Below are 19,905 nucleotides of genomic sequence, written 5' to 3' on the forward strand. Positions count from 1 at the left end.
ATGAATTGTCCGCCCGCCGAGATGGTTTGCGAGACCAAGATCGTGGCGGAGGAGCGCGAGTCGCTCGGCGGGGCCGCCGCCAAGGAGAGCCGCCTGCTGGCCGCCCCCGCCGCCGCCGCCGCCGCCGCGCAGATGTGGCCGCCCGGGGCCGCCGCCTCGCCGCCCGCCGCGCCCGGGGCCGGTCCCGGGGAGAGGGCGGCGGGCACGGCGGGGCTCTGCATCCGGCCCTTCCACCCGGCGGAGGGCGAGGCGGTGCGGCGCATCTTCTACGAGGGCATCCTGGAGCGCATCCCCAACACCGCCTTCCGCGGCCTCAAGGACCAGCCCTTGGCCCAGCTGCTCTACGCCGCCCTGGCCGGTGAGTGAGGGGGCAGCGGCGGGACGGGACGGCGCTGGGGGCGCCCGCCGGCGGGAGGAGGTGGCGGCGGCGGCCGGGGCCCTCTCGCGCCCGCCGGGAAAGCGCCGAGGCCGGGCCGGTCGCTGGCGAGGGGCGCGGGGCCGCCTCCGCCTCCCCGCTCGGCCCCGCGGCGCCTCTCCGGCGGGCGAGCCCGCGAAGACCTCCCCCGGCAGCCCGAGCGGCGGCGGCGGCGGCGCCCTTCGCACTGCGGCGGCTGCGGGCGGCCCGGGCGAGGGCTGGAAGGCGGAGCGGCCGGCGCGGCTGAGGCGGGCGGGCGGGCGGGGGCGCCCGGTCGGTGAGCGAGCGGCCCGTCCTGCGCCGGGGAGCTTCGGGCCCTCGGAGGCTCCTCTGGCCCAGCGGCTGCGGCGCCCGGCGAGCTTTCCCCGCCGCCTCCTCCCGGCTGCCTCGGCGGGGCCGTCGGGCTCAGCACCCTGGACAGCGGCGGGGCGGGCTGGGCAAGGCTGGAGCCGGAGTTGCCGAGATCCGGCCGAGAGGCTGAGTTTGCGCCGAGGCCGCCGCCCGGGAACCTCTCTCGGCTGCGGTAAAGGCGCCTCGGTGTTCGGCTTTGGCGACTTTAGGACTCGTGGACTCCAACTTCCAGAATTCCCAGCCAGCCGGAAGTCTTAACGTGGCCCAGGTTGGACGGCCCGGTAAGGCATCTTTTCTCAACCTGACAAGCTGGAGATGGGCGGCGGTTGGAGCGCGACCCTCTCCAACCTGCGGAGGTTGAGAAAAGATGCTCCGGAGCACAGCGGAGCTTATGGAGAAGTTGACATTTTGCCGGAAGCCCCGTCCGCACCGTGCTCGGACCTCTGCGTGCGCTTAATGGGCAGGGAAAGATCGTTAATGGTTACCGGTTTAAAAATTATATGTGGATGGTACCGTTTGTGGATTTAGTGCATCGCCCACGTACTACTTCAGGGTCCCACGAAAATTTAGCTAAAGTCTTTGCACTTAAGATTTTATGTAGCTTTGTTTAAATACCTTACCTTACTATTCGGGACAGTTTCGGTGTGTTCTGCTAACGGGTAGCAAATAAATAAATTACCCAGGGATCTGCGGTAAAGTTTTGGCACAGGTCCTCCATTTCAAGAAAAAGGAAAAGAAATTAAAAATGAACCTTTTTATTTTGTTAAGCAACAAAGTTTGCAAGCCGACAAGGGAAGGAATCCCTTGAGAAGGGTATGATAGTATTCCAGACAGTTTTTTTCTGAAATAAATGACATTTGAAGGAAACAGCCAGAACTCTCGGATATTGCCCTGAACTCTTTTTGTAACTTTAGCGTAAGCGAGTGAACTGTTTAAAGTAACCGGTTAAAGATCTTAGAAGGTTACGAAGCTTCTGCAAGCGGTTTAAAATGGATTCCACCGGGAAGGAAAGAAGTAGCCAGAGCTATACGGAGCTTCTGTGCAACAGCTTTGAAGTCCTCCTGAGGCCTTCTGGGCAAGTCCCTCCCCCTCTGCTAACCCCTATGAAAGACGCCCAGAAGAAGTTTGGGTTGGTTATCAAAAGAGCCACGCTGAGCCTTCGTGCTCTGGGTTGGCCTTGTCGCCAGTGAAGTCTACACTGGTGCCAACGTGGAATGATAAAAAAAAAACCACTAAGCAATAGAGCCGCTTATCAGCCAGAACCGAAGATTTCTTCCCTAAATCTAGATGCTGTGTTTGTGATGGTGCTTAAATTAAATGGCTGATCGGAGGCAGAATTCACGGATGATAAAAGGACAAAGAAAAGGGCCTTTCTCTATTTCAGATAAGCATTTTGCACTTCAGCAGCATGCCACGCTGCTCACTCACGTAGGAAGATTGCTTTCGTTACAAGAGGGACGGGTTTTCCAGCTTGTTTTCATCTCTGGGCTCTTGAGAAAGCTGCTTTTGGACCTTCCCCTGGCAGAGTCCCTCTTCTGAGGATCTGCTCCTCCTCCTCAGATGAATTGGCAAGCCAAACAACTGTGATCCACCCCAAAGGCTGTTTGGCTAAGAAGGTCTAATTAAGTTTCAGCAACAGTGGCTGCACGACTGCTCTGCTTCTGAGCTGGGCTTCCGGTTTCTGATTTGAGTGGAACCTTGTCTTGTTGTGGCTGCTTGAATTTTGTGATTCTGTTCACCTAGAGTGTATGGAAGCAGGTAGCAAACAAGTCCCTTGTGATAAATGATTACGTAAATAATTTCCCCCTGAATTAGTCCACTTCGCTGCGTTCCTCATAAGCAAACTGCCACAACGCCTCTGCTTCACACAATGCCCCTCTTCTCTACAAAATTTAACCTGACCAAGAGAGATAGGAGGGGTTTTACAGTCGCTAAGAGACAGACTTGAAAACCAACCAGGGATAAATTAAACATTATAACGCCAAATGAAATGACCTTTGGAAATTCACTGAATTTTTGTCATGGCAAAGGGAGCAAGTTTTATAATGAATCTGTCCAAATGCGGCTTGCAGCTTATTGAGCCAGCTACTGTGGCTGTGATGCTGCAGAATGAGCTTCGCACTTTGTGTCTATCTAGGCTGGGTAGTTAAAAAGAACGTTTGCATACACAGGCCAGTTTTGCAGAGTATATTGCAAGGTAAATAATTAGGATTCATTCTGATGGATGTTAGCAGCGGGTTGCATGATTGGCAGTATCAGAATTTTATTTTGACCAGTTTACTATTACGAAACACTGCTGGTGCCAGCATATATATGCCTGCGTTGACACTCAAGGAACGATCTGGGCTTTTTAGAAAATTAACTCAAAATGAGCATTGACAGTTTTGAAAGGGCAGGCATGTATTACATAGACATACGCAGCAGCAGCGGCAAAAAGTGCTGACAAGGATGATGCAGTAAAAAAAAAAGCTGAAGAATAGAATGAAGATTACAGGAAAAAAACTTCTGCATTACCAGGAAAAATAGGAATTTTGAGAGAAACAGAGGACATTTGGACTGATCAATTTAGACAGGGAAGTTTTAGTTTTGCTACTGGAGAGTTAAGAAGGAGATGATGTACCAGTTTCACATACTTTAATGACTTTGGGCCTTTCAGCTGTAAATAAAATTTATTTCAATAAATTTTGAAGTAAAATGCTTTAATGCAGCTGACTCAGGAATTCTGGGAGTTGAAGTCCATGTAACTTAAAGTTACTGAGGTTGAGATACTTTGCTTTTATTGTTTTGATTTAAGAAATATTTTTGCTTTTAGACAGAATTTACAATTTTTAAAAAAATGCCTTGGTTCCTTAGATTACCCTAAGGGAGATAATGAATGAAGCCAAAGGCGGCCCATATTATCCAACATTTTGCGTTACCAAAGGCCAGTCAGATACATTAGATGTGCAAAGCTTATTTATTAGTTTAGATTGTCCTGCAGGAGCTCAAGATGGTAACTTCTGTTTTTTAAAATAATAATAATAATTCACAAACCAAGTTTGTGAAGTAGTTGAGGCTGAGATCTTGTGATTTCTCCAAAATCATCCAGTGAGCCTCCACTGGTGATCCAGTTTCAGTCTGAATTTCTCCAATCCTAGCCAGCTTTTTAACCAATAGGCATGACTGCCTCTTTCACAGTGTCCTGGTTGTGATTCGGGAGATTAGTAGGCACTGAAATCTGAAAGTTCCAGAAATTTAACCAGTTACAGGTTAGTCCACAACTTGCAACAGTTCCAGGTGCAAAGTTACAAGTTACATTGCAAAAATGACTTACGACCCTTTTTCACACTTATGACGGTTGCAGCATCCCTATGGTCATGTCAACAAAATTCAGACACTTGGCAACCGACTCACATTTACGATGGCTGCAGCATCCCGGAGTCACGGGATCCCCTTTTGTGACCTACAGATGTGCAAAGCCCATGGGGGAAGTCAGATCCACGTAACAACCGTGTTACTAACTTAAAACAACTGCAGTGATTCCTTTAACAACGGTCTCACTTGGCAACAGGAATTTTGGGCTGAATTGTGGTGATAAGTCGAGGACTATCTGTATTTGGCTGGCATCTAATTTACGGCATCGGATGGCAGTTGACTATATCTTGCGTGTGTAGGAAATATGTCTTTTAATCCAGCAAAGCTGGCTGAGGAATTCTGGGAGTTGAAGTCCCCAAGTCTTAAAGTTGCCCTGTTTTAATCGGTCCGGAATCTTGCCATGTTTACTTTTAATGGACCCCTTTGAATTTAGCAGCGCCTGAGGGGAAGAACATGACTCCACCCACCCCTTCGGTGCTGCCCCTGGCAGATGTATTATGAACACGCTCCTCACGCTCCCTCCCCCCCTTGCTGGGCGGCTGCTTACTTCAGATGCTCCCAAGGGCTAAAGACGTGCCTTTTCGTAGGGCTGCTCTGCTCCCATAAGCCCCCTTTTTTGGACTTTCTGGCACGGACCTGGTAGGTGGAGACGGGGCTGGAGACGAGGCATAGCTTTCTTTCTCTGCCCCTTGCCTACTTTGCCTGCGGCACCACAACTCAGGCAGGAAAGGCGACGGCTTGGATCGCGACTGACCTTTTGGCCTTTTGGCCTCGGTTTGGCTGGGAATGAGAGCTTTGGTAAAGATCTGAAGCTCTCAAAGCTGCTCCCATCATTTCTGAAGGTGGGTTGGACTGGCACAAGGTGGAGAGCGTTTGGGAAAAAAGCCTCCTCCACTGAAGCAGCCTTGGGTGGAAAACAACGTGGGAAAGAAGCTTTGAGTTCTGACGTTGTGTTTCTTGGCTGATGCAGAGTTGGGAACTTTGTCCCGATCTTCATCTTTGCTGTGTAACTAATCTCTTTATTCGGTGGTTTATTTTAAACTCCCTACTGAGTTATGCTTGTGAGTTCTTCCTGCTGACCATGTGTTTATCTGGTGCTCCCTTTTTTATTTGGACTTTTTCAGGCAGGAAAGCTGCTTTCTTGCTCTTCTCTCTTTCAGCAGAGGTCTCCTCCTTAGATGCCCAGGTGCCTCTGCTCCATTTTGCACTTGTTGCTTCTCCTAGAGCCAGTTGACGTAAGGATTCAGCCCCCCCTCCCCCCTGAACACGCTCGGTTGCCTTCAGAATTCCTGACCTGAACTGCCTGTGCAGCCTGTGAGCCACACGGGACCCTTTGGGCAGGCTGTGGACCATTTCAAGGCTGGCCCACACACGGTGGCTCCCGGCCAGAGATGCTGGTGACTTCTGCTTGGTAACTAAAACTCAGCTGGAATGAGGGACACTGAGCCACTACCAGGATAGTCTGGACGGTTGGTCAATTTTTTCAATATAGTCAATTCAACCTGGTCCAAATGTTTCTGCACGCTTGAAATAATTCATGACTGAAGTGTTCCTGGATGTACTGAACTAATTTTTCATAATTAATTTTGATAATATATTGATGTGGTCAGGGAGATGAGGAAGAGGGTCCAGAAAGATTTGGATGGGCAGTTTGGAAGGGTGTGCAATATGGGAACACTGGTGGAGGATGGAAGGGAAGGGAAGAGAAGGGAAGGGAGGGAAGGAAGGAAGGAAGGAAGGAAGGAAGGAAGGAAGGAAGGAAGGAAGGAAGGAAGGACCGTGTGGTCTGATAACACTTAAGAGACATAAGCAGCAGCTGAGGGGAGGGACAAAAACCACGGAAAGACGGGACGCCGGTGGACCTGTAGGGTAGGCCACAGTGGGACTGGCTGAGAAAAGGGTAGAGGAGGCCAGGGGCGCCAAGCTGGCACGGCTGATCCAATCTAGAGTTTAAGCAAAACTGGGAATAATTAATCAAAGGATCAGGATGCTGGCATGTTGGTATGTTAATGTGAACTTTAATTTGAAATAAAACGGTTCCAGGAGAGAAAGAAAGTTGTAAATTCATAGAATGGTAGGGCACTGTGGGTTCATAATCCACCAGATTAGAGTTCGTTCTGGGTAAAGTTAATTTGTCTTGGAAATGATACGCTTAGTTTTCTGTAGCTGCCTTTTACTAGTTTTTTGGGTAACAACTACAATGATCAAAGCAACTTCTGAAATAATTTTGTGGGTAACAGTTTTCTGGCCATTTCTCGGTAGGATCAAATATACCCCTAGGGTCAGTGTACCATATTGACAGTAAAGTTTAGTGGCTGTAACACACCCTGTGGAAAAAGACGGGAAGTTCTATGAAACGGAATACTGACGGCGCCATCGCAAACAGTCCCTGCAAGAAAGGGGGGGAAAATGGAGGAAACTTAAAGAAGCCAGGCTGGATCCATGCCAAGTTCACTAAAAGAATAAAAGAGAAAAAGGATACCTAGAGGAAATGGATGGAAAGTAGCAAAACCAAATAAATAATTCAGGATAGGCTCTAGAAACTGTCAGGAACTCGGTCAGGAAGGGAAAAGCTCCGAATAAGCTGAGATTTGCCAGAGATGCAAAAAATAACAAAAATTGTTCTTTGGAAATAAAAAACAAAGCCAACGAGAGAATAGTGAAGTTAAGGGTGATGGTGAAAAATTCTAACTCTGTTCGTCTCTCAGAAGGAAAATAGAACTATAGCTCATAATGCCAGGGGGGGCAGGCAGGAACTGCAGCTTAGGAGAAAGAAAGAAAGAAGGATTTAGCTAGTTTAAATGAATTCAGGTCAATTCAAGTCATAGACGCAACGGATGGAAACTCATCAAGGGGAGAAGCAACCTGGAACTAAGGAGGAATTTCCTGACAGTGGAACAACCTGCCTCCAGAAACACTGAATGCTCCAACGCTAGATTTTTTAAAGAAGAGACTGGACAGACATTTGTCTGAAATGGTATAGGATTTCCTGCCTGAGCAGTGGGTTGGACTAGAAGACCTCCAAATTCCCTTCCGAGTGTTATTCTTTTTTCCCCCTTCCTTCCTTCCTTCCTCCCTCCCTCCCTTCTCCAACACTGGAAGATTTTAAGAAGAGACTGGGCAGCCATTTGTCTGAAATGGTATAGGCTTTCCTGCCTGAGCAGTGGGTTGGACTAGAAGACCTCCAAGGTCCCTTCCAACTCTGTTATTCTATTCTATTCTATTCTATTCTATTCTATTCTATTCTATTCTATTCTATTCTATTCTATTCTATTCTATTCTATTCCATATTTTCTATTCTATTATTCTATTCTATTCTGCATTCTACTCTACTCTACTCTACTCTATTCTATTCTATTCTATTCTATTCTATTCTATTCTATTCTATCCTGTCCCTGTCCCTGTCCCTGTTCCTGTTCCATTCCATTCCATATTTTCTATTCTATTCTATTCTATTCTATTCTATTCTATTCTATTCTATTCTATTCTATTCTATTCTATTCTATTCCATTCAGTAATTCTATTCTATTCTATTCTATTCTATTCTATTCTATTCTATTCTATTCCATTCCATTCAGTAATTCTATTCTATTCTATTCTATTCTATTCTATTCTATTCCATTCCATTCAGTAATTCTATTCTATTCTATTCTATTCTATTCTATTCTATTCTATTCTATTCTATTCTATTCTATTCCATTCCATTCAGTAATTCTATTCTATTCTATTCTATTCTATTCTATTCTATTCTATTCTATTCTATTCCATTCCATTCAGTAATTCTATTCTATTCTATTCTATTCTATTCTATTCTATTCTATTCTATTCTATTCTATTCCATTCCATTCAGTAATTCTATTCTATTCTATTCTATTCTATTCTATTCTATTCTATTCTATTCTATTCTATTCTATTCTATTCTATTCTATCCTGTCCCTGCCCCTGTCCCTGTTCCTGTTCCTGTTCCTGTTCCATTCCATTCCATATTTTCTATTCTATTCTATTCTATTCCTAATCCTATTCCTATTCCATTCCATATTTTCTATTCTATTCCATTCCATTCCATTCAGTAATTCTATTCTATTCTATTCTATTCTATTCTATTCTATTCTATTCTATTCTATTCTATTCTATTCTATTCTATTCTATTCTATTCTATTCTATCCTGTTCCTATTCCTATTCCATTCCATATTTTCTATTCTATTCTATTCTATTCTATTCTATTCTATTCTATTCTATTCTATTCTATTCTATTCTATTCTATTCTATTCTATTCTATTCTATTCTATTCCATTCCATTCCATTCCATTCCATTCCATTCTATTCTATTCTATTCTATTCCATATTTTCTATTCTATTCTGTTCTGTTCTATTTCTATTCTACATTCCCTTCCCTTCCATTCTATTCTATTCCATTTATTCCCATTCCATATGTTTCCTGGCCCAGATGGATTACATCCTCGAGTGCTGAAGAAACAGAGGCGACCATAGAATACTTTAAGCAATCTTCAAAAATCTCGGGAGGCCTAGAGAGGTCCTCGAAGGACGGCAGAGAGCAAATGTCACCCCCATCTTCAAAAGAAGAAACAAGGATCCTGGCAACTCCTTCGTGTTGATCTTGGGCAAGATCTTGGAACAGAGCATCAAGCAGCAGGCTTGTGAATGCTTGGATAAGTATGCTAGAAATAACAGGAGCCAGCATGGATCTGTTGCCAAGAAATTGTTGGGGGGAAATATAACGTGGACCGCCACCGGATTCTGTCCTTAGCTTTCTTTCAACATTCCCATTAATGACTTACGTGAGGAAATTGAGGGGGTGCTTTAAAAAGTTTGCAGATAACAGAGTGTTGGAAGAGGAAGAAGATTGAAAAAGATCTGGGCAGGATAGAACAAGAGGCTGAAATGAATAGGATGAGATTGAAGAAAGAAGAAATGTAAGAAGTGTCAGGTTGAAGTGTAAGATGGCGGACACTCTTGAAAGAGATCTGGGTGGCCTTGGTGACCATATGAAATATAATCCTAAAATGTCAAGTCCCACCCTGGGTCTGTATACAGGAGCATACCGTCTTGATCACAGGGAGTAATTATCTAGTCTTCTCTGGTCCGTTCAGAAAGGACGGGGACAAACGTGGAGGAAGTTGGAGGTAGGGTATCAGGATGGTGCAGAGTCTGGAAGCTTTCCAGTATTTGAGGGCTGCCCGAAAGAAGAGAGGGGGGGTGTGTCAGATTGTTTTTCCTAACCCCTGAAGGCAGGACAGGAAGCAACGGATGGAAACTAACCAAGGAGAGAAGCAGCCTGGAACTAAGGTGGTTTTGAAAAACAGCAGCTTTTTCTTAGTGCAATAAACACTGGTACCTCAGGCTGAAGTTGATGATAACCAAGGTCCTATAATTGTCCAGGATTATGGGTTTTTTAAATGGCTGCTATGTTATCTTGTCTTCGAGGTGCTTTGTTGCTTTGGGGGTGTTTGGTGATCTGTAGTGGGTTTTTGTTGTTAGGAAATATGTATCTCCACGTGATATGTTGCAAAATCAAGATTTCTTTTTTTAAAAAAAATACATGGCATAAGTGCATTCATAATATTCAGATAGGTTCTCAGGAAATTGCAACCTCTCCTCATTTTGCAGGTAAAACAATTATCCTTTAGGAAAAATACCCAAATTTTCAGAAATATAATTCAAACCCCAGCACAGTAGTCCTTGTTTAGCGACTGCAACCGGAACTAGCAGCTCAGGGGTTAAGCAGAATGGTCAGTAAATGAAACCACGGCTCATGATCAGCTTTCCTCGCTTTACGGACCTGCCAAGGGGTAAATGAGAGGCTCGGTTGCAAAATTCACTTTTTCATCAGCACAGAAACAACTTTTGCACTTGGACAAAAAGGCTGACTCAGCATCAATCAATCTCTCTCTCTCTCACACACACACACAGACACACAAAACAAAGGATCCTGAATGCTGCTAGATTTTGGGTTACATCTAGATCATACTCAATCACACACTGAATATAAATCAGCTGAGAAATATGAGGTGGCTGTGAAAAAAAGGCTCCTGTAATTCATGAAGCAATTTCTTAGTTACGAGAAGTCGGAGTTGTACTTTAATGTACGTCCCTTAAGCACCAACGACAAACCTTGAAGCGTAAAGGTGGAAGAGTGGTACCTTCAGATTCAAAGAAAGGCAGTGACTGATGGAAAACTCAACCTTTAAGAATAAAAGTCGGGAGAATTTTTATAGGGTGGAGGGAGACAAGATAGCATTCTGGAGAAATGCTGTACAGGTAGGTCCTCTACTTATGACAGTTTGTTTAGTGACTGTTCAAAGTTACAGCAGCACTGGGGAAAAAAGTGACTTAGGACCGATTTTCACCCTTACGACCGCTTCTGCATCCCCACGGCCACGCAGTTCATACTCTGACTCACTTTTATGACGGTTCATCGTGAGGTCCCCTTTTGCGACATTCTGATAAGCAAAGTCAATGGGGAAGCCGGATTCACTTAATGACCGTGTCGCTAACTTCACAACTGCAGTGATTCACTTAACATCTATGGCAAGAAAAGTCGTAAAATGGGGCAAAAACAAATGTCTCATTTAGCAACATAAATGTTTGGCCCCATTGTGGTCATATGTTGAGGACTACCTGTAGAAGGCAAAAAGGAATCTCGGAAGTCCCACTTGGATTGGTGTGTGTGTGTGTGTGTGTGTGTGTGTGTGTGTGTGTGTGTGTGTGTGTGTCTTCCCAGAGGAGGGCAGGGACAGATGCCCTGGGTCAAAGTGGCCTTCTGGGAAGCTTCCGGCAGTGACGGCAGCAGCCAAGGGAGCTGAAATCCGGCTGAGACGGGGGGGGGGGAGACGTGGGAGGTGGCAGGACTGTTTGTCGTTCCCTGGAGGCCCTTCATGGGAGCTGCTCCGTAACAAGCGATCCGTAAACCTGATGACAGGGAACCTCAGACAGTTGCTCTTAGCAAAATTCTGTTGGCGATGAATCGATTTGATATGCGCCCTTGAATGACTGAATGCCTAAAAAACTTCCTTTTCAGCACTGGAAAGATAAATGAAAAATAGAAGAAAATTCTAAATGCATTCCCAGCTGCATTATGTCATCAAAAATTGAGACAGATACGTATATTTCTGCTGCTTTATAGATCAATGAGGCCGGCTACTTTTTTTAAAAAAATTCCATTTATATCCCGCCCTTCTCCGAAGACTCAAGGCGGCTTACAAGCTTAGCATTAAAGATTTTGCATTAAAGAAATTTGATGGTCCCAATAAAGTAGCGTGGATCAAATAGCAAGAAACAGGATTAAGTGTTGCATGTTAATTTGAATTTGAATTTTGCCATGGTTAAGCTTCATTTGATAACAGAGAGGGCGGTCAGTTCCCCCAGCTCCCTCCATGGCAGAGGCCCCCAACCTTTGGGGCACCAGGGACCGGTTCCGTGGAGAGAGGTTTTCCGCGGACTGGGGCGGGGCACTGGTTTTGTGTGCTGCCTGCATCCCGCGGATGGGGCCTCGCTTTTTGGGCAGATGGGTTGCCGGCATGCCGCAGCCCGGTACCAGTCCACGGACCGGGAGTTGGGGACCCCTGCTCTATGGCATGGGCCACTACCGACACCCAGATCCTTTAGTAGTTGACAATGCAGAAATCTCAACAGACATTTCCCTGAAGGCAGTGGGTGGCCTTCAGCAGGGGTGAGGGCAGATCAAGAATAGTCATTTTTCACTGCTGGCTGCAAAGATTGAAATATTTGGGTTTTTTTTAAAAAAAGAGAAGTCAGATCTTAATATGGGCAGTCTTCCACTTACAAACACAAATGAGCCCAAAATTTCTCTTGTTAAGTGAGACATTTGTTAAGTGAAATTTGCTCAGTTTTATGACCTTCCTTGCTGCAGTTGTTAAGGGAATCACTGCAGTTGTTAAGTTAGTAACACGGTTGTTAAGTGAATCTGGTTGACTTTGCTTGTCAGAAGGTCGCGAAAGGGGATCACGTGACCCCCCTGAACATTGTGACTGTCGTAAATGTGAGCCAGTTGCCTAGCGTCCGAATTTTGATCACATGACCGTAGGGATGCTGCAACGGTGGTTAAGTGAGAAAAACGGTCCTAAATCACTTTGGAACTTTGGTCACTAAACGAACTGCTGTAAGTGGAGGACTAACCTGCATATTTATTATAGAACATCCTTTTATTAGCCAAAGAAAGACAGAAAGGAATGTACACTGTCACATAAGCAACCTTCATATAGTGGGTACAAATCAAGTTAACGTGTGTGGCTTTGGGGCTCTGTGTTCCAAAATGGACGCTGCATTCTCTTTTCTGACAGGTGTTGTTTATTTCTCTCCCTCATCTCCACAGTAATATGCTTTGTTGTGACCAAGTCCTTGCTGTTGACCTGCTGCTTGCCCGTCTTTCTGATGGGCCTGAGGTACTACTTCAGCAGGAAAGTTATCCTCAACTATCTCGAATGCGCCCTGAATACGGACATGTCTGACATTGAGCAATATTACATGAAATCCCCAGGTGAGTGACAAGACCCACGAAGGGGCTGGCCGGCCATCCCAGAATAATGTAACATCTGCCCTTGTGCCCTCCTGACAGGCAGAGAACAGGAGGGCCCGTCGTGTGTCCAGAATATCGGGCTTATTGGCTTCCTGGACAAACCTTCACATGTAAACAATGGGAAAATATTCTGCCGTTTTTTAAACACTGGTTCTCAGGTTCACATGCAAGAGTTGAGAGTTGCATCTTAGCGAATTTCCTTGGTTTCCACTTTCACCATATTAGGTGTGTAACGCTACAGGCAATCCAGTCGATGGGACTTTACTTGGTTTTCCTGTAAAAATCTCCTGTATATCTCAAGTATTGTAGCAAAAAGAAAAAAGAAATCTGGGTAAAGGTTTAGAGATTGTATTATTGGAGATATTGGGTAACTATACACACAAAAAAAATGAACCAATCGGTTTGTACATATTTGAAAAACCATCCAAATTCAGGATATGTGGAAGATGCATTTGTAAAGTGAAAAGGAAAGTGTGGCTCCAATTGAGTTCAATCCCTGGTAATTACACAGGCACCAGGTAGCTATCTTGGCAAGACGTGGTGGGCCTTGGAGGAGGGTCCCTCGCTGCCTTCTTTTGAGATCTTTTATCCAACACCTCAGGGTGAACCTTGAACTTTGCGTTGACCCCTGCCCAAGCATCAACCTTGTCTGGCCTTTCTCAGCATTTTCAAGACCAGCCAGACTCAGAAATTCCTCTATGACGGCATGGATAACTTTGTAAGACAGATCTGTCACTCTTAATTTATTGAGAGGGGTGTGTTTGTGTGGTTTGTTTGTGTGTGTATTTTTAAAAACCTTGTCAAAACAGAGCGCTTGGTACTTATATTTATATATTTGTTTGATTATTATCCCACCTTTATTATTTTATAAGTAATTCAAGGTAGCAAACATACCAATATCCCTTCCTCTTCATCTTTTCCCCACAACAATAACAACCCTGTGAGGTAGGGTTGGGCTGAGAGAGAATGACTGCCCCAGAGTCACCCAGCCTGGCTTTCATGGCTAAGGCGGGACTAGAACTCACAATCTCCTGGTTTCTCAGCCAGCAACTTAACCACAATACTGTATTTTGCTCTGTCTCAGAGAAAAAACATACAGTAAAATTTTTCTGTATGATCTGTGTGCATATATATATATATATATATATATCTCCCCTGTAGTCCATTTGTGAAGTATTTTGTGTGCTCCCAAAGTATCCTTCTAATCAATTCTTTGTCTGTATAGGGTTTCTCTCTTTTAAAAAAAATGGTGTAAGTGTTGTCTTTCATCTTGAAATCTAGGAATGTTGTTCAAGTGATTTGTGAACCAAGATATAAGTTCAATCTATCTGAATGGAGACTGAACCGTGTCTTTCCATCTGGCAGAAGGCTGCCCCGGTTTACGATATGTGAGTTTCGTCATCACTATTTGGGTGCCTGAAAGAGTATCTGAAGGGAAGAAAGGCAGATCCCCAAGGCTGGCACTGATTTGCTGACCGCGTTTGTCGATGTCCAATGAGGAAGGGGTCAATCCTTAAAATGCAGTTCGGGATGCCCGTCCCCAGCAGAAGAAGTGGAGAGGCCTCTCTCTGGCAGAGCGTGGCCAAACCCTGGTTGTGCCTCAGGAAGCTTCCAGATCTCTTCAGGGCAGGGGTTAGTAAGAAAAAAGGGTGTTAGTAAAAGCGTGTTGCATATTTACAGAGCCTACAATGCTCCTGAATTAGTGGAATGTCTCCGTTATCCCAGTTTGGAGCATCTTTTCCCTTCTCTCCATGAGTTTGAAGACAGAGCAGCACTTCAGCTCTCTGCCATTTGGGGGGCTTTGACGTCAGAGCAGGGTATCTCAGTGGGTGGGGGATTTCAAAGTTGCCCTTTAAAGATTTCGGAGTGTGGATGTCTTGATTTAGACACATTGAAAATCCGGAGTCCCTTCAGCAGAAGCTGAAGGAGGACCAAATGTGGTGGTGGGTGCAGGCTGGCGCACTCCCGCTTGAACGGGGATTGCCAGGAGGGCTCGTTTGCCGCTTGACTTTCGGGAACACTGAGAAAGGTTTCTTAAAAACGTGCGTTTACAAGATTCCTTGCAACATCGTGTAAGCCACTTTTGCTTAATGTGGTAGTAGTGGTGAAGGAGGAGGAAATAACTTCAAATAAACACATAAAGCAATTTAAAAACAAATTATCTTCATTGCTAACTAGGAAATAAATCCTATCGGAAGTGAAATTCCAGCTTTTGCTGCCAATGTAGTCTGTTTCTCCAGAATATACTGTACAACGGTTCCATAGAGCCTTTGGACAAATAGAAAGATGGCGTTCCGATTTATATTGAATCTCTGGCTCTTTATGTTGAGATCCATAGGTGGGACGTTCCATATTTAAATGTTGTTTGTATACCCCCTGGATTGACCACAATGGTTGAGCAAAATCAGTCGAATTTACCCTGTTTTACGGGGTCCGGATCTTTTATGCCAATTACTGAATATTTCTCACTTGTCGCTGAGCGGATCAGGCGCTCCTAGGCTTTTGGGACCTTCTTCCATTCCCTCTGTTAATATGCTTTTGTAATTTGCTTTGCTGATTCAGAAAAAATATTTCTACATTCCAGCCTATTGGAAAGCTTTGATTGATCCATATAAGGAATATATTTGAAAGGGGGAGACCCCTGTTCAGGTTGTGAAGGTTTACGAAAAATAAGATGGTTATGCCTGTGTAATTCCAAGCTCTTGTGTTAGCTAGCAGTAACAATCAGCTTTTAATCAAGTCAGTTCAGGAGCCGTTGCTTGCAGAAAAGGGGAAATGGATTTGGAATATATTTCAGATATTTTGGGAAACTTCAGGGAAGTTTTTCTAAAGATTTCTATAAACGGCATCTTGTTTCAAGAAAACTTCTGTAATCAGAACTTCCAGTATGACAGGTAGTCCTCAAATTACAACAGTTCATTTAGTGACCATTCAAAGTTACAGCAGCACTGGAAAAAGTGGCTTATGACCGTTTTTCACACAACCGCTACGGCATCCCCAGGGTCACGTGATCAGAACTCAGGCGCTCGGCAACCGGCTCATGTTTACGACGGTCACAGTGTCCCTGTGGCTCACGTGGCTCCCTTTCGTCACCTTCCGACAAGCAGAGTTGGCGGGGGAAGCCGGAGTCCCTTAACAGTGCAGTGATTCAGTTAACAACTGTGTCAATAAAGGCTGTAAAGTGGGGCAAAACTCACTTAGCAACAGCTTTGCTTAGCAACAGAAGTTTGGGGCTCAATTGTGGTCCTAAATCGAGGACCGCCTGTGTGGTTTCAAAGAGTTCCCAGGCTTTGCCCCTGTCCTTCGTCCGGAGGCTTGGCCGAAGGACTTGCTGGAAGTGCTGGGGAAGAGCATAACGAACAGGATCACCTTGCAAAGCACAGCGGAGGTTTTCTCCCTTGGGTTTTGCTGCCTTGGGAAACGGACTGAATGGCCGGGGAGCCGAGTGCGTTTGCAGGAGGCGGAGAAGGGGGGCTTCCCAACCCACCCCCCTTTGTCAGCTGCGAATTTGGAACCCCTTGCAAAGTTAATTTCTGGTCCACCGAGGTCGGCTGTTCTTTCCCAGCACTGCAATTAGAGTAGGAGCAGCAGAAGAGAAGGAACAAGTCCTCATTCATAGCACAATGCTTCACACACACACACACACACACACACACACACACACACACACACTGTTTGCACTGGCCCTTTTCTACCGAGAGTGGGTGAGGGGGGGGGGAAAGAGAGGAAAAAATATGAAAGGAAGCCATGGAGTGACAGGGCCAAAAACGGGGGGGCTGGCGGGTGCAGCTCCACACCTTGTGTCCGTCTGCGTCCGGGAGGCGAAAGGGGTGAATTTTTGGGCACTCCTGTGATTCAGGGCCTGCCAGCTTGCAGATTCTGATCTGGAGCAGACAGATTCATATTGTGTGTGCCAAGCTTTATGAAGCTGAGATTTTAGTAGACCTGAAATGCTCAGCAAAAATATTTTTTGTTAGTCATTTCTGAAGCGAAGTGAGAGGATGGCTGGGAAACAATTCCAAGGTGTGAAATTTTAAAAATGAAGCTACTTAGGGTGATACCGTGAGACCCTCATGTGGGAGGCACTGAGGTGAATGCACCTGTACAACTGAGCAATACCTGGGTGGGATGAACCATAAGCGTGCAAATTTCTGGGATCCGGGGAGCCTCCTGGATCCTTCCCCTCGGTTTTGTGAAGCAAAGGGAGTGTTGAGTCATTATTTGGTTCATTAAATTGATTTAGGGAGAGCGACAAATTGAAGCTAAGCCTGAAGTGTGCCTTGTTGGTTGCTGGACTAAAGGGAAGAGGTGTGTCTTCTTTCTAAGACAGGCTCTCACACACACACACACACACACACACACAGAGAGAGAGAGAGAGAGAGAGAGAGAGAGAGAGAGAGAGAGATGTGTTGCTAGCTACAAGTCATGGTGTCTCTCCCATTGTGGGCCATGTGGGCAGTTTGCTGAGGGTCACACACGGCCGAAAGCAGCTGGTCTTTAAACAGATCTCTTGCTACGCAAGGCAGAGTTTACTTACAAAGCAATGCAGACATGAATGAGCTTAGAGCAGAGGCTGGAGAAATGTCGAGGTGGAATTGTGGCCGTCTCACAATCCCTTGGCACACAGACACACAAACCCTCCCTTCCTCTCTGTGGCTCTCCTGAGCGTGTTGAACTCGGCTAATGCAGACTTTACTGACGCAGGGAGTAGGTGTAGGTTGTTTTCAACAAATCATCAGACACTTCGATTACTATTTTAAAAACACAACTTAGGCATTTTTGTGCTCAACAAGAAGCGTTGAGAAGTTGATAACTACCTTCAAGCGAATCCAGAGATTTTGCAAAGGGAGGGAAAAGAAAGAAACGTGAGGTGTGATGGGGGGGGAGTTAAAAATGGAAAGCGAGGGGCTCTGCGAGGCTTCCTGGCAAATCTTGAGAACGAGGCGGGATGTCTGCACAACAGAAGCCTCTTTGGGAGGGCCTGGAAGCTCACGGTGCCACTTAACACAATGCAAACCCAGAGAAGTGGGAGTGATGACAGAATAAGAGATAGGGGAGTGGGTGAGCAGAGGCAGGAACGAGAAGTCAGCTCCCGGGAAAGGAGCAGAAACAGAAACCCAGAGAGCATAAACAGTTGGAAAGGAGAGTGGAAGAAGAGGGAGGGAGGGAGGGAGGACAAATGGGGGAAGTGCAGAAAAGAGGAGAAGCAGGGAGAGGAAGACACGAAACAGCAAGAAAAGCGAGAATGAGACCTCGAATAGAGTGACAGGTAAAGGTGAAAGAGAAGGAAGGAAGGGTGGGCTCTGAATTCTAAAAAAAAAATAATCCTCTTTTGACGGGCCTTGGAGAGTTCTTGTGCTGTCAATTCTGTTTCTGCTGCTGATCAGCTCTGCCAGGGGTCTCCAGCCTTAGCAATGTTACGGCGTGCTGGCTGGGGAATTCTGGGAGTTGAGGTCCACAAGGCTTAACAGAGGTCAGAGACCTCTGAGCTATGCCTAAGCTGGCAACTGCCTCACAGTTTCAGTCGGGAAGGGTTGGTCTAGGACCCACAGCGCCCTTGAGGCGGTCCTAGGCAATGGCCCCTGCGTGGGGTGGGGAAAGGCCATCGCCCTTGGCTTTTCTGCCCTTCAGAGGGCTGCTTCTCCTTCGAAGCCCAACAGTTGTTGGCTGGTGCTAGAAATGGCACTTCAGCTTGAGAAGACCTGGTCTTCTTCTCCGCTCATTACTGCCTCTCCTTCTAAGTAGGTCAAAAACCAACCCTCTCCTCCTCCTCCTCCTCCTCCTCCCAGGAAGAGCAGGGTGGGTTTCTCCCCTTAGCTCCCTCTCCATGGGGATTGGGGTGTCTTCTGCCCCCTCCCCACTCCGGCCCCTTCGGCTTCTTCTGTGGGATAAGGCAGGGCTCCCGCCACGTCAGAACTTTCTCCTTAGGTGATGATGCCCTGACTTGCTTCCTGCCTCTTGGGCGAGGAGGCAGCGGAGAGGCCGTTTCCCTTCAGGCGATCCTCCTTCTCCCTCCCTCTCAGGCCCCCTCTTCCTCGCAATCACAGGCGGCAGCAGAAGTTTTCGGTGTGGCGTGGGTTGGGCGGGTGGCGCAAAAATGGCAAAGGAGGGCTGGGCGTGCAGATAATTTATTGCCTCCCAGAAATGCCCTATTTTCTATTCAGCTGCACTTTCTTTCATGTCCAAAGCCCAGAGGGAGGTAGAGGCTTAAAACCACAACTGGGCCCCAGATCTCTGTTGCTAAGTGAGAGAGCGGTTAAGTGAATTTTGTTCCAGTTTGTGACCTTCCTTGCCACAGTTTGTAACTGAATCACTGCATTCGCTAAGTTGGTCACACAGTTGTTTAGTGAATCTGGCTTCCCCCTTTGACGTGGATGGTCAGAAGGTTGCAAAAGGGGATCATGTGATCCCGGGAACTCTGCGACCGTCGTCATAAATACGAGCCAGTTGCCAAGCGTCTGAATTCTGATCAGGTGACCCGCAGGGATGGTGCAACAGTCGTAAGTGTGAGAAATGGTCAAAGGACACCTTTTTCAATGCCACTGTAACGTGGAGCAGTCCCCCGATGAACTGTTGTAAGTCGGGGACCACCTGCACTATGATGGGAGATCCATTGCAAGGGAGGCCAATCGGCCAGAAGAGAGAGACCCCTCCAATCAGCCGTTTGGGAGCGCCAAAGACCAAGGCTCCTCTTTCCTCGGTAGTAGCTGGGTGCCTTGCAGGGCGGATGGAAAGCAGGAGAGCCTTTGCCCTTGGCAGAAGGATGAACGGTTGTGAGTGAAGGGCAGAAGCTTATTAGGGTTTTCATAGCTCAAAGCCAGTGGTGGGATTCAGCCGGTTCGCGCCAGTTCGGCAGAACCGGTACCAGCTGAATGTACACTGCTTCCGGAAGTACATTCTAGGCCTGGGAGGCCTGCTAGGCCTAGAACGGCCCGCTGGAAGTGCGTGGATGCCACTTCCGGACGTCCGTTCTAGGCCTTGGAGACCCAGGCCTGCATCCAATAAGAGAACCGGTTGTTTAGGTATTTGAATCCCACCACTGCTCGAAGCCCGTTCTCTGGAATGGGCATGCTGACCCGAAGGCCCTTTTGTGGCAATGTGTGAACTCCTCCGGAGAACAGTGGGCGACCGAGAGCAGCCGCCCTTCGGCGAGGCGCGTTCAAAGGGAGGTTCACAGGCGACAAAACAGGAATTTAATAATTTAATAATAATTTAATTTGTATACCG

At 46.5% G+C, this 19,905-nt stretch overlaps 1 protein-coding gene across 2 annotated transcripts in view; it reads left to right on the top strand.

Annotated features, from left to right (window-relative positions):
* Positions 1–19,905, top strand: part of NAT8L (N-acetyltransferase 8 like) — a gene marked incomplete at its 5' end in the record, with an annotated part of 34,078 nt that continues 14,173 nt past the window's right edge. Inside the window, 2 exons of one of the 2 annotated variants that reach the window (XM_083361589.1) lie at positions 1–358; positions 12,475–12,639. In XM_083361589.1, coding sequence (XP_083217715.1) covers positions 1–358; positions 12,475–12,639 — 523 coding nt within the window. Of the gene's footprint in view, positions 359–12,453; positions 12,640–19,905 lie in introns of those variants that run through there. The other variant, XR_014492388.1, reaches the window with a different exon arrangement.

The sequence above is a fragment of the Vipera ursinii genome (assembly GCF_947247035.1).
Source record: "Vipera ursinii genome assembly, chromosome: 4".
NCBI classification, from domain to species: domain Eukaryota; kingdom Metazoa; phylum Chordata; class Lepidosauria; order Squamata; family Viperidae; genus Vipera; species Vipera ursinii.